The sequence below is a fragment of the Acanthochromis polyacanthus genome, chromosome 17 (genome assembly GCF_021347895.1).
Source record: "Acanthochromis polyacanthus isolate Apoly-LR-REF ecotype Palm Island chromosome 17, KAUST_Apoly_ChrSc, whole genome shotgun sequence".
In the NCBI taxonomy this organism is placed as follows: domain Eukaryota; kingdom Metazoa; phylum Chordata; class Actinopteri; family Pomacentridae; genus Acanthochromis; species Acanthochromis polyacanthus.
In genome coordinates this window covers 318,794-330,120 of record NC_067129.1, presented here as the reverse complement: position 1 = coordinate 330,120, position 11,327 = coordinate 318,794, and the positions used below count along the sequence as shown (strand labels likewise).

The 11,327-nt window shown below is 40.8% G+C and overlaps 1 protein-coding gene and 1 long non-coding RNA gene across 8 annotated transcripts in view; both read left to right on the top strand.

Annotated features, from left to right (window-relative positions):
• slc25a14 (solute carrier family 25 member 14) overlaps window positions 1-11,327 on the top strand; it is a 45,173-nt gene that overhangs the window by 7,426 nt on the left and 26,420 nt on the right. Inside the window, exons 1-2 of one of the 7 annotated variants that reach the window (XM_022214688.2) lie at window positions 9,623-9,772; window positions 10,350-10,454. The exons of 4 other annotated variants lie outside the window; for them this stretch is intronic. In XM_022214688.2, coding sequence (XP_022070380.1) covers window positions 10,388-10,454 — 67 coding nt within the window. In that variant the 5' untranslated portion in view covers window positions 9,623-9,772; window positions 10,350-10,387. Of the gene's footprint in view, window positions 1-9,622; window positions 9,773-9,816; window positions 10,455-11,327 lie in introns of those variants that run through there. 2 more of the 7 variants (XM_051937754.1, XM_022214686.2) reach the window with 2 other exon arrangements.
• Window positions 7,202-8,900, top strand: LOC110965582 (uncharacterized). Its single transcript, XR_002596674.2, has 3 exons — window positions 7,202-7,429; window positions 7,540-7,866; window positions 8,537-8,900. It is a non-coding gene; the product is annotated as an uncharacterized LOC110965582 (long non-coding RNA).

The window sequence follows — 11,327 nt, the reverse complement described above, 5'->3', positions numbered from 1 at the left end:
ATCTATCTATCTATCTATCTATCTATCTATCTATCTATCTATCTATCTATCTATCTATCCATCTATCCATCTATAAGATATTTGTCAAGTTTCTATCATGTTCTTTATTACCGGTATGTCCTTTAATGTGTTCTATAATAAGTTCTATAATGTGTTCTTAACAGTTTTTCTTTTTGGTAAATTCCTTGAATCATCCTCAACATTTGCAGAACAGTAAGTGCATTTCTGAAAACAATTCATACAAAAATTAAAACACCATAGATTAAATGTAGAAGCCAGTCTCTGCTCTAAATCCTTAGTTCATCTCTCAGAAGTAAATCTGTGTCAGTGAACATGTCAGGTCCATCAGAATGACCAGTCCTGGTGTCACTGTGTGGATCAGATGGTCAGACTGCTGAGTCATGTTGTCACTGTGTGGATCAGACATCAGATTGCTGAGTCATGTTGTCACTGTGTGGATCAGACATCAGATTGCTGAGTCATGTTGTCACTGTGTGGATCAGATGGTCAGACTGCTGAGTCATGTTGTCACTGTGTGGATCAGATGGTCAGATTGCTGAGTCATGTTGTCACTGTGTGGATCAGATGGTCAGACTGCTGAGTCATGTTGTCACTGTGTGGATCAGACATCAGATTGCTGAGTCATGTTGTCACTGTGTGGATCAGATGGTCAGACTGCTGAGTCATGTTGTCACTGTGGATCAGACATCAGATTGCTGAGTCATGTTTTCACTGTGTGGATCAGACGGTCAGACTGCTGAGTCATGTTGTCACTGTGTGGATCAGACATCAGATTGCTGACTCATGTTGTCACTTTGTGGATCAGATTGCTGAGTCATGTTGTCACTTTGTGGATCAGATATCAGATTGCTGAGTCATGTTGTCACTGTGTTGATCAGATGGTCACATTGCTGAGTCATGTTGTCATTTTGTGGATCAGATATCAGATTGCTGAGTCATGGTGTCACTGTGTTGATCAGATGGTCAGATTGCTGAGTCATGTTGTCATTATAGCAGTGTTCTCTGGAGGGATGTTCTGATTAAACTATGGATAAAGTTCTGATGACAGTTATTGTAAATTGTTGCCACCTTAGTGTGTGTGGGAGATTGATTGTTAAGCGATCTGGACCAGATTCATTTTTACTCTTTTACTGTTTGCATTGTAATTTGTTGACAGACCACATCATTGTGATACAGAAGGAAAACAGTGCTAGCACAACACAAAGAAATAACAAAAACAGTAGAAATGTGAACAATGAATGATCCCTCTGGGAAAACTGTACATGGCGGTTCTGTAGGATTACAGTTCAGTCTTCTTCACCTCTCATGGTGCCGTCTGTTGGGACACAAGTTCTCATCATGAATATCTTCTAGAGTCTTTGAGTGATTTCATAAAACCTGAAAACCTTTCACACATTTCCCTTCTTAGAGAAAATCAAGATTGACCTGGGAGCAGTTACCAAATTCCAGAACAGATTTAGAACTAAGTCTAATGGAAATGTACAGAAACATCCTGACATATTCTGACAGCCTGTTCAACTGTTCTGCAGGTAAAGACTGATGTGATGAACTGATGCTAAATGTTGTGGGGGGGGGGGGGGGGGGGAACTATTCAACAGAGACCCGTTAGAAAACATTTAGATCAGCAGGACAGAAGCAGCTGATAATGGAGGAAACAGCAGAGAATTAACGAATCATTTCATGGACGAACCAAAGCATTTACAACTAGTTCAGAGAAATGAGAAAATGATTTTGATGTGAACCAGAGACACAATGATGTGAAGATTGAAGAAGTAGTTTGGAGAATTTCATTTCTGATCTGAGAAATGAACCAGATACTGAGAAAAACTAAGATTTTCTTTAATGTGTTCTTTATTATATTCTTTATTATATTCTTTAATCTGTTCTATAATATGTTCTTTATTCTATTCTTTAGTATGTTCTTTAACATGTTCTTTCACATGTTCTTTACTGGACGGTGTGTCTGACCAGCAGTGACGGTGTTTTTTACAGCAGCTCCAGCAGTAACTGGTCTGTAGTTAAACTCTAACCTGCTGCTGGACGTCCTGTTTTGTCCTCAGAGAGACATCTGGCACCATGGGACCATTTTCCACTAGAATTCACACACAAATAGATCTAATGACGCTTTCTCCGTGCTCTTCAGCGCACGTTATCAGGCATGGCAGCAGCCATAAAGAAACATACAGAATGCTGTTATCTGAGACATTCTTCCAAACAAAAAAAAGCTCTGGTTTCTGATTTACAGCCGTCTGCTCTCAGTACACTGGAGGTGGAATTTATAAGCAAATATGATGCAGTTTAGTTTAAATGGTTCACATCAGAGATCCAGGAAACTGCATTTATTATTACACTTAAAGCTAAACCACAGTTACATGATGCACTAATTAAGCATAAATTAGTTCTTTATCGGGCTGCACAGTGGAGTAGTGGTTAGCACTTTCGTTTTGCAGCAAAGAGATCACCGGTTCAAACCCGGCCTGGGATCTTTCTGCATGGAGTTTGCATGTTTCCCTGTTACATGCGTGGGTTTTCTCCGGGTACTCCGGCTTCCTCCACAGTCCAAAAACATGCTGAGGTTAATTGGTTACTCTAATTGTCCGTAGGTGTGAATGTGAGTGTGATTGTGTGTTCTGTATATGTAGCCCTGTGACAGACTGGTGACCTGTCCAGGGTGTCCCCTGCCTTCACCAGAGTCAGCTGGGATAGACTCAGCACCCCCTGACCCTAGTGAGGATAAAGTGGTGTATAGAGGATGATGGATGGATGGGATAGTTCTTTATCAGAGACAGAAGCATTATTAATGACAGCCTGGTTATTAGTATTGGAAAACAGCACAAATATCTAAACCTCATACTTACCTGTTTAAATTCTCTTATAAGGTTAACCTTAAGCTTATTACTGGGAAAAACACCATATTCCCTTGTACTGGTGACTTCACATCATGATGCTGCCCTCCCACCATGCTTTCATCATGATGCTGCTCCACCATGCTTTCATCATGATGCTGCTCCACCAATGCTTCACATCATGATGCTGCCTCCACCATGCTTTCATCATGATGCTGCCTCCACATGCTTCAACATCATGATGCTGCCTCCCACATGCTTTATCATGATGCTTGCCTCCACCATGCTTTCATCATGATGCTGCTCCACCATGCTTCATCATGATGCTGCTCCACCATGCTTTCATCATGATGCTGCCTCCACCATGCTTCATTCATGATGCTCGGCCTCCCACCATGCTTTCATCACGATGCTGCTCCACCATGCTTCATCATGATGCTGCCTCCACCATGCTTCTCATCATGATGCTGCCTCCACCATGCTTCACATCATGATGCGCCTCCACCATGCTTTCATCATGATGCTGCCTCCACCATGCTTCACATCATGATGCTGCCTCCACCATGCTTTATCATGATGCTGCTCCACCATGCTTTCATCATGATGCTGCCTCCACCATGCTTCACATCATGATGCTGCTCCACCATGCTTCATCACGATGCTGCCTCCCCATGCTTCACATCATGATGCTGCCTCCACATGCTTTACATCATGATGCTGCCTCCACCATGCTTTCATCATGATGCTGCCTCCACCATGCTTCACATCATGATGCTGCCTCCACCATGCTTACATCATGATGCTGCCTCCACCGTGCTTTAATCATGATGCTGCCTCCACCGTGCTTTAATCATGATGCTGCCTCCACATCTTTATCATGATGCTGCCTCCACCATGCATTAAATCGATGCTGCTCCACCGTGCTTTAATCATGATGCTGCCTCCACCATGCTTCATCATGATGCTGCCCCACCATGCTTTACACCATGATGCTGCCTCCACCCGTGCTTCACATCATGATGCTGTCCTCCACTATGCCTTCACATCATGATGCTGCCTCCACCGTGCTTCACATCAATGATGCTGCCTCCACCGTGCTTCACATCATGATGCTGCCTCCACCATGCTTCACATCATGATGCTGCCTCCACCATGCTTTTATTCATGATGCTGCCTCCACCATGCTTATTCATGATGCTGCCTCCACCGTGCTTTAATCATGATGCTGCCTCCACCATGCTTTCATCATGATGCTGCTCCACCATGCTTTACACCATGATGCTGCCTCACCGTGCTTCACATCATGATGCTGCTCCACCATGCTTCACATCATGATGCTGCCTCCACCATGCTTTATTCATGATGCTGCCTCCACCGTGCTTTAATCATGATGCTGCCTCCCACCATGCTTTCATCATGATGCTGCTCACTGCTTTATTCATGATGCTGCCTCCACCATGCTTTATCATGATGCTGCCCTCCACCATGCTTTATCATGATGCTGCTCCACCATGCTTTCATCATGATGCTGCCTCCACCGTGCTTCACATCATGATGCTGCCTCCACCGTGCTTTAATCATGATGCTGCCTCCACCGTGCTTTAATCATGATGCTGCTCCACCATGCTTTAATCATGATGCTGCCTCCACGTGCTTTAATCATGATGCTGCCTCCACCATGCTTTCATCATGATGCTGCCTCCCACCATGCCTTTCATCATGATGCTGCCTCCACCATGCTTTAATCATGATCTGCTCCACCGTGCTTTAATCATGATGCTGCCTCCACCATGCTTTCATCATGATGCTGCCTCCACCATGCTTTACACATGATGCTGTCTCCACTATGCTTCACATTCATGATGCTGCCTTCACCGTGCTTCACATCATGATGCTGCCTCCACCGTGCTTCACATCATGATGCTGCCTCCACCATGCTTCACATCATGATGCTGTCTCCACTATGCTTCACATCATGATGCTGTCTCCACTATGCTTTACACCATGATGCTGTCTCCACTATGCTTCACATCATGATGCTGCCTCCACCGTGCTTCACATCATGATGCTGTCTCCACTATGCTTCACATCATGATGCTGCCTCCACCGTGCTTCACATCATGATGCTGCCTCCACCGTGCTTCACATCATGATGCTGCCTCCACCATGCTTCACATCATGATGCTGCCTCCACCATGCTTTATTCATGATGCTGCCTCCACCATGCTTTAATCATGATGCTGCCTCCACCATGCTTTACACCATGATGTCCACTAAACACAGCTAAAACTAATCTGATGACCAAAAGCTAAATTTCGGGTTCATCATGTGAAATTGTGGAAGGAGTCGTGACAGACTGCAACAAGAAAATAAATTATGAAAAACTGAACTTAAATTTAGTTTTAAATCAACATGTGCAGAGGTTTGAGTTTAAATTACCCAGAATATGAAGCTGATGTAATCACTGACCCCCACCTTTAGTTATGTGATGGGGACAGGTCCCATGAAATAATTTAAGAGTGGAAGTAGCTGATCTTTGCACACTAATATGCAAAACCAAGGCGATGAGTGTAATTTTCTGAAAATTTGGAATTCTTGCATTGCTCCAATGAGCCTCAGTAGAGTCTCACAGGGCTGCAGACACAAGTGAGACTGAAAATGTGTTTCAAAACTAAATTTGTCAGTAAATGAGTGAATACTGAGCCACAGAGGAGAACTCTGACTGATCTGACATCTTCTCTTCTTGTTTTTAAAAACCTTCCCAGCATCCTTTCAGCTGGTTCAGAGCAAACATCCTCTTTTTATCTCCTCTCACGCCTCCTGACTAACCGAAATACCTCCAGCAGACGCACAATGTAGGCATATTATTCACCCTGCTAGACCTTTCAGGACCTTTCAAAGCAAAGTGTTAGTCAGCAGTAATTGAGCCCAGCAGCACCCAGGAAGCCGGACTGTGTTTACATCGCTGCCGGCCGCTCTGAGGGATTCTACCCGGGTCTGGGGTCAGATTCGAAGGAGCTTTTAAACCCAAACGGAGGATTTGTCCAGTTTTGGAGAACCAGTGTGGACAGGACTGTTAAGGTGATGATGATGATGTTTTCAGACTCTCAGATCCTTCAGAGGTCTTCTTGGTTCCTGTTTGGTGACAAGAACTGAAACAAAATTCCAAATCTGCTAAAGTTTATGTCACGGTGCAGCATGTTTCAGCTGAATAAGGAGGAACGCTGTGGATGTGGGCTGATTCTGGAATTATTTACTGGATAAAGTATCACAAACTCATCGTCTGTGAAGAAGAAAGGCGTCAGAAAAAGTGAATTATATACTGGCATTTACTGATACTTTAACCCATCAGACTGTATAACACTACTGTGTAGTTGTTATTATGTGCAATATTTATTATCTTGTTCTTGCACCTTCGTGACTTTTGCACTCCTCTGTTTTTTGTTTCTAAGAGCCCTGTAACAGTAAATTTCTCCTTTGTGAGATCAATAAAGTCTATCTTATCTTATCTTATCTTATCTTATCTTATCTTATCTTATCTTATCTTATCTTATCTTATCTTATCTTATCTTATCTTATCTTATCTTATCTTATCTTATCTTATCTTATCATCATACCTGACCAAAAAACATTAAAATGAACCATAACTATTTCTGTTTAACTTTACAGAATTGTGTTAAATTAAAGATAATAACTAATAGAGTCAAAAAAAAGTCAAGAAAAAAGACTAATTCACCATAAAAACAGGATAAAACTAAATGACCTCCAAATTAAATATTTTACAGATAGAAATTCATTCTTTAGCAACATGTGACAGAAAATTACATGATTCTGCTGTATTTGAACCAGCAAAAATGTAATAGTTTTACGGATATTTACTGTTATTTCTAAAAGTATTTATATTATGGTGAGAAAAAAGAAAAATTGTTAATTGTAATTTATTTTTTTGTTAATTTAAATAATTAAAAAAGCAAACCAAAGATGCACATAATGTTCACATCACCAGTAAATTCACTTTTTTTGTTGTTTTTATAGATTTTCCCATTTATGTTTCCCTGTAATTGTAGAAAAAAAGTTCTAATTTAAATGTTAACTGTAATTTAAGATATTAATAAAAAAAAGCTGTTTTATTACGAATGTATTGCATAAATTACATACATTTATGTTAATAATTTGTAATTCTTTTACAATGTGTATCTGTAAAGTTAGATCTTTGCTGTATTTAAATAACCTAAAATTATTGCTATTGTACAGTCATATGCTGTTATTTTCAGTGCTTTTAGAATATTTCACAGTTTTCCCAGAATTGAAAACAAATCTCTGTGATTTCTGGGTGCAGCCTCGATTTAACCCTAAACATGAAGTTTTTTTTTAATCTATGTACTTTCCCCGCTGTGGGATCAATAAAAGGTTTAATCTATAATCTATATCAACATTGTGTTTCAGGCTGAGATGTCTCTGAAGCGGCGGCTGCTCTCCATGTTGTTGTGTTGTGTTTACTGCGTGGCTTCGCTCTTCTGCCTCCATCCAAACACAAACAACTGCTTCTCAGTCGGAGCTCGGTGAGTCTAAACAGAAACGAAACTCGGACTGCAGCTCGGTTCAGATCTCGTTTTAAACTCCTTAAAGACGTTGGAGAACATTCAGGACTGTTCCTCTCCTGTTCTTTCAGGAACCTGGCGTCCGTGTTCCAGCAGATTTACCAGCGTGTGATTCGGCTGCTGCGGACGACGCTGTGATTCCAGCTGACCTCCACCATGGAAGAAGAAGAAGAACCAGAGGAGGAACCACAGGAGGACAGTGGACCGTGGAGTTTCCATCCACACTGTAGATGTTCTCTGACCAGATGTAGACGAGGACATCTAAAAATATCTATTTTTCTACAGATGAATGCTGACTTTGTGGATGTTTGCCGTGTGAGATGTGACTGAGGTGGAACGTCCTCTTCTAACCTTCATATATTCACTGTGAGAACCAAGAACTGAAACACCTTGACCATGTGAGTATCGCTGCTCTGTTAATAACTGACAAAGACCCACCTACAAGTTTTTTACTTCCAGAAACGTTCTGAGAAAGTTCTGCAAAGTTCGACTAACTTTTTCAGCTAGAATTTTCCTTTTAGTTCCCATAATGTTCCTCTGAAAGGTAGGAGAACTAAAGATGTTTGGTGATGACAATGTTAGACTGTTGAGACGTTCTCTTCCTTTGTTATCATGGAACATTGTGGGAACGTTTTATAGATTCTCTAAAGTGTACAGGAACGTCTTGTAAAAAACGTTCAGTCATCTGAGGTCTGAATGCTGCATTGAGAATATCCATCCTTTGTTCTCACTGTGGAAACCTTTTATAGAAGAGCGTTCTATTAATGTTCTCCTTTTAATAGGTCACATTACAGGAACGCTGTGATGTTCTTCCTTTGTTCTAGATCTTAGAACATTTCAGCCAAAACTGAAGGTTCTCAGTGCAGCATTCAGTTTTGAGAACGTCTAAATGGTCTAACGTCATCCCCAAACATCTTTAGAACATCTTAGATTAACTTGTCTTACAGAAGAACCTTCTCATTCACTCTGCTGCTGAGAACATCAGTAGAACACTGCAGAACCCTCTGAGAATGTATTTGTAACAAACAAAATAAAGTTGTTGATTTGAATTTAAACTTGTCTCTCCAGAGTTGCGGTGCAGCAGAATGTTGAAGACGTTCCTCCTGGTTCCTCCTGGAGGATCCTCAGATGTTCCTAGGTCAGATGAGATATAAACTCCAGTTGAGGCGTTCTAATCAGAACCACCTCCACATGAAGCCATTCTGCTCCGATTTCTCGATGAGCAGCATCTAAAGCAGGGTTCTCATGTAGATAAGAAACATTTGAGCTGTGGGAAGGAGAACGTTTGGTTCCAGAGAAGTTTTCCAGTCAGAGAGTTGATCACTTTATTTCAAACGGAAAGTTGAGGTGAATGAATGGATTTTTAACCTTCTGTCTTATTTGTTGGGGTGGACAAATTTACCTTTTTGCACTTTTGTATGAGATGATTGAACATGATGAACTCCTTCACAATAAAACTCTAATCAAACCAAATCAGCTTTCTTACACTGGTTGTTTATCTATACAGTCTCTGTAATGCATAAAGGAGAAGCAAGCTAACATTTTAGAACCACTACAATGGCAGTTTACATCATCAGTTAAGCTATTGTTAATTAACATTTCAATTAGTTAATCTCCATAATAAATAATACTATAGTGTCTGAACCTTAATATTTCAATTAGTCAGGTTCACTCTGTCATTAATAAACTGTGATATCTTTGCCCCTACAGTTAAATTAGATTAATCACCATAATTAGTGTTTTAACCTTCATATTTAAATTAATCTCCATAATTTGTAATGCTGCAGTCTTAGCCCTATTATTTAAATTATTCTCCACAATTAATAACATTGTGTGCCCTTAACCTTACCATTTAATTTGATAACCTGCATAATAAATAATACTATAGTTAATCACCATAATTAATGACACTGTCTGATACTTAATATTTATTATAATCATGTAAAGTTGAAATTTCCATATTTTTGTAGGGTGTACTTTTTATATACTATACTTTTTATATACTAGATAAAATATTTTACAAAGTACATTTTATTTCCATTTTATTAATCAGTATTCATTTAAAATATATATTTTTTAACATTAACTTTTATTTGCCGGAACTCAGTGAGTCAGGGCGGGTTTTATTGTAAAAGTCGTAGCGGAAGTCCTGTTGTTATCGTTCCCTCTTGACATTAGCAGAAATGAAGCTAACAGCAGGCGAGAAGTTTTCTGCTGCACTTTATTAAAGTCAAGGCACGAAAATGCGTTGAGTCGGGGGAAATCAAGTACAACAGCAGGTCGCAGATTTCCTGGACACCACAGGTACGTGACATTTACCTTTGTGAGCGGAGCTAACTAGCTGCCCGCCGGTTAACCTCGCTAACAAGTGCTAGCTAACTAGACGTTAGCTTAGCATGAGCCATCTGCTTCGTTGGAAACAGTTGGGACGGCCATGTCTGAAATAAAAACGAGCAAAACGGCCGGTTTTCTGTTATTAAAACTGTGCGTTAAAACTAGAAGGACTAGTATTTATTTAAATAACCGGCGTTCCTGCTGTTTAAGCGATTAATGATTATATATAACTTCATTTCTCTCTGTTGCTGTCACCCAACTGTCACCAACCGCGAACCCGCCTCCCGCGCATCAGCCAATGGAATGGCTGAAACCTTTGACTGACGTAGCTCTTAGCCAATAGCGACCCCCACAACAAATATGACGGCTCTCTCTCGTTTCTCCACACAGCGGGCGTCTCTTTCCGGCGCAGTAGGCTGGGATGCTGATGCTGAGGAGCCTCTGATCTGTAGCATCGTTAAAATCTCAATGTTTGTCGACATGTTGTATTGTGTGAGGCTGCAGCACTGTGTTGACCTGTGTCTGGGCGGCCTGCTCTTGTTTCTAGCGGGGCTGCAGCAGGTGGAAGCAGCCGCCGCCACGGAGATGATGCCCAACCTGAACTGGAAGCCGTTCATCTACGGAGGGATGGCCTCGATTGTCGCAGAATTCGGTACGTGATGCTCTGCAATATGCAGCCCTCAGCGTCCTGTGTTTTACTGGCTGTAAATAGGTTGTAACGTGTCGACCTTTTAAACAAACAGTATGATCATCTTAAGGGATCTGCAGCTATGGAGACGTTCTGTTTGATGGGAACCTGGATTCAGAAGGAAGGATGATGCATTAACTGAACATCAAAGCTCTGAGCTGCAAATTCTGTACATCATACTGCAGATATTCAGGAAGGCTGATGGGACGACATGCTCTGTCTCTCATGGTGGTTTTATTGTGATTTGAGCCTCAGATTCCTGGAAAACAAACATCTAGATCATCTGCTAGGTGGAAAACAAAAACATAAACCACTTTAAGTTGAAGCTCTTTTATAATCAAGCTGAAATTAAAGCATTTTGTCACCTATTCTGTACGGATGTCTTTAAAGACAACCAAAAGAAAACATTTCCACTGTTAATATCTTTAACTGTCTGAAGCCCAAAGGCAGCTTTAAAAGGCTGGCTGTCGATTTTTATTTTATTCATGACATCATCATATTTGGACCAGTTACTGCATGTTGTTCTCCTCGGTTTCTGTCTTCTGTCTCCCATTATGGCCGATATTTGGCTTTTTTTCTGATTGTATTTTTATTGACTAAATGTTGATAAATGAACTACTTTATTTCTCTCCGTGTGTTTCACTCTGAACTCTCAGAAATGTCCTTCAGGTAGAAACTGAACATAAACCAGATAATAAGCTTCTCTATGTTAGAATACAACCACAGATTAACCTACAACAGAATCTGGAAAACAATAATGAATAAAGCTTTAAGTTATGGAGCTTAGTTTGCCGTAGAAGTGATCGAATAATGGTGAAAGATTCAGGAACCGGAGAA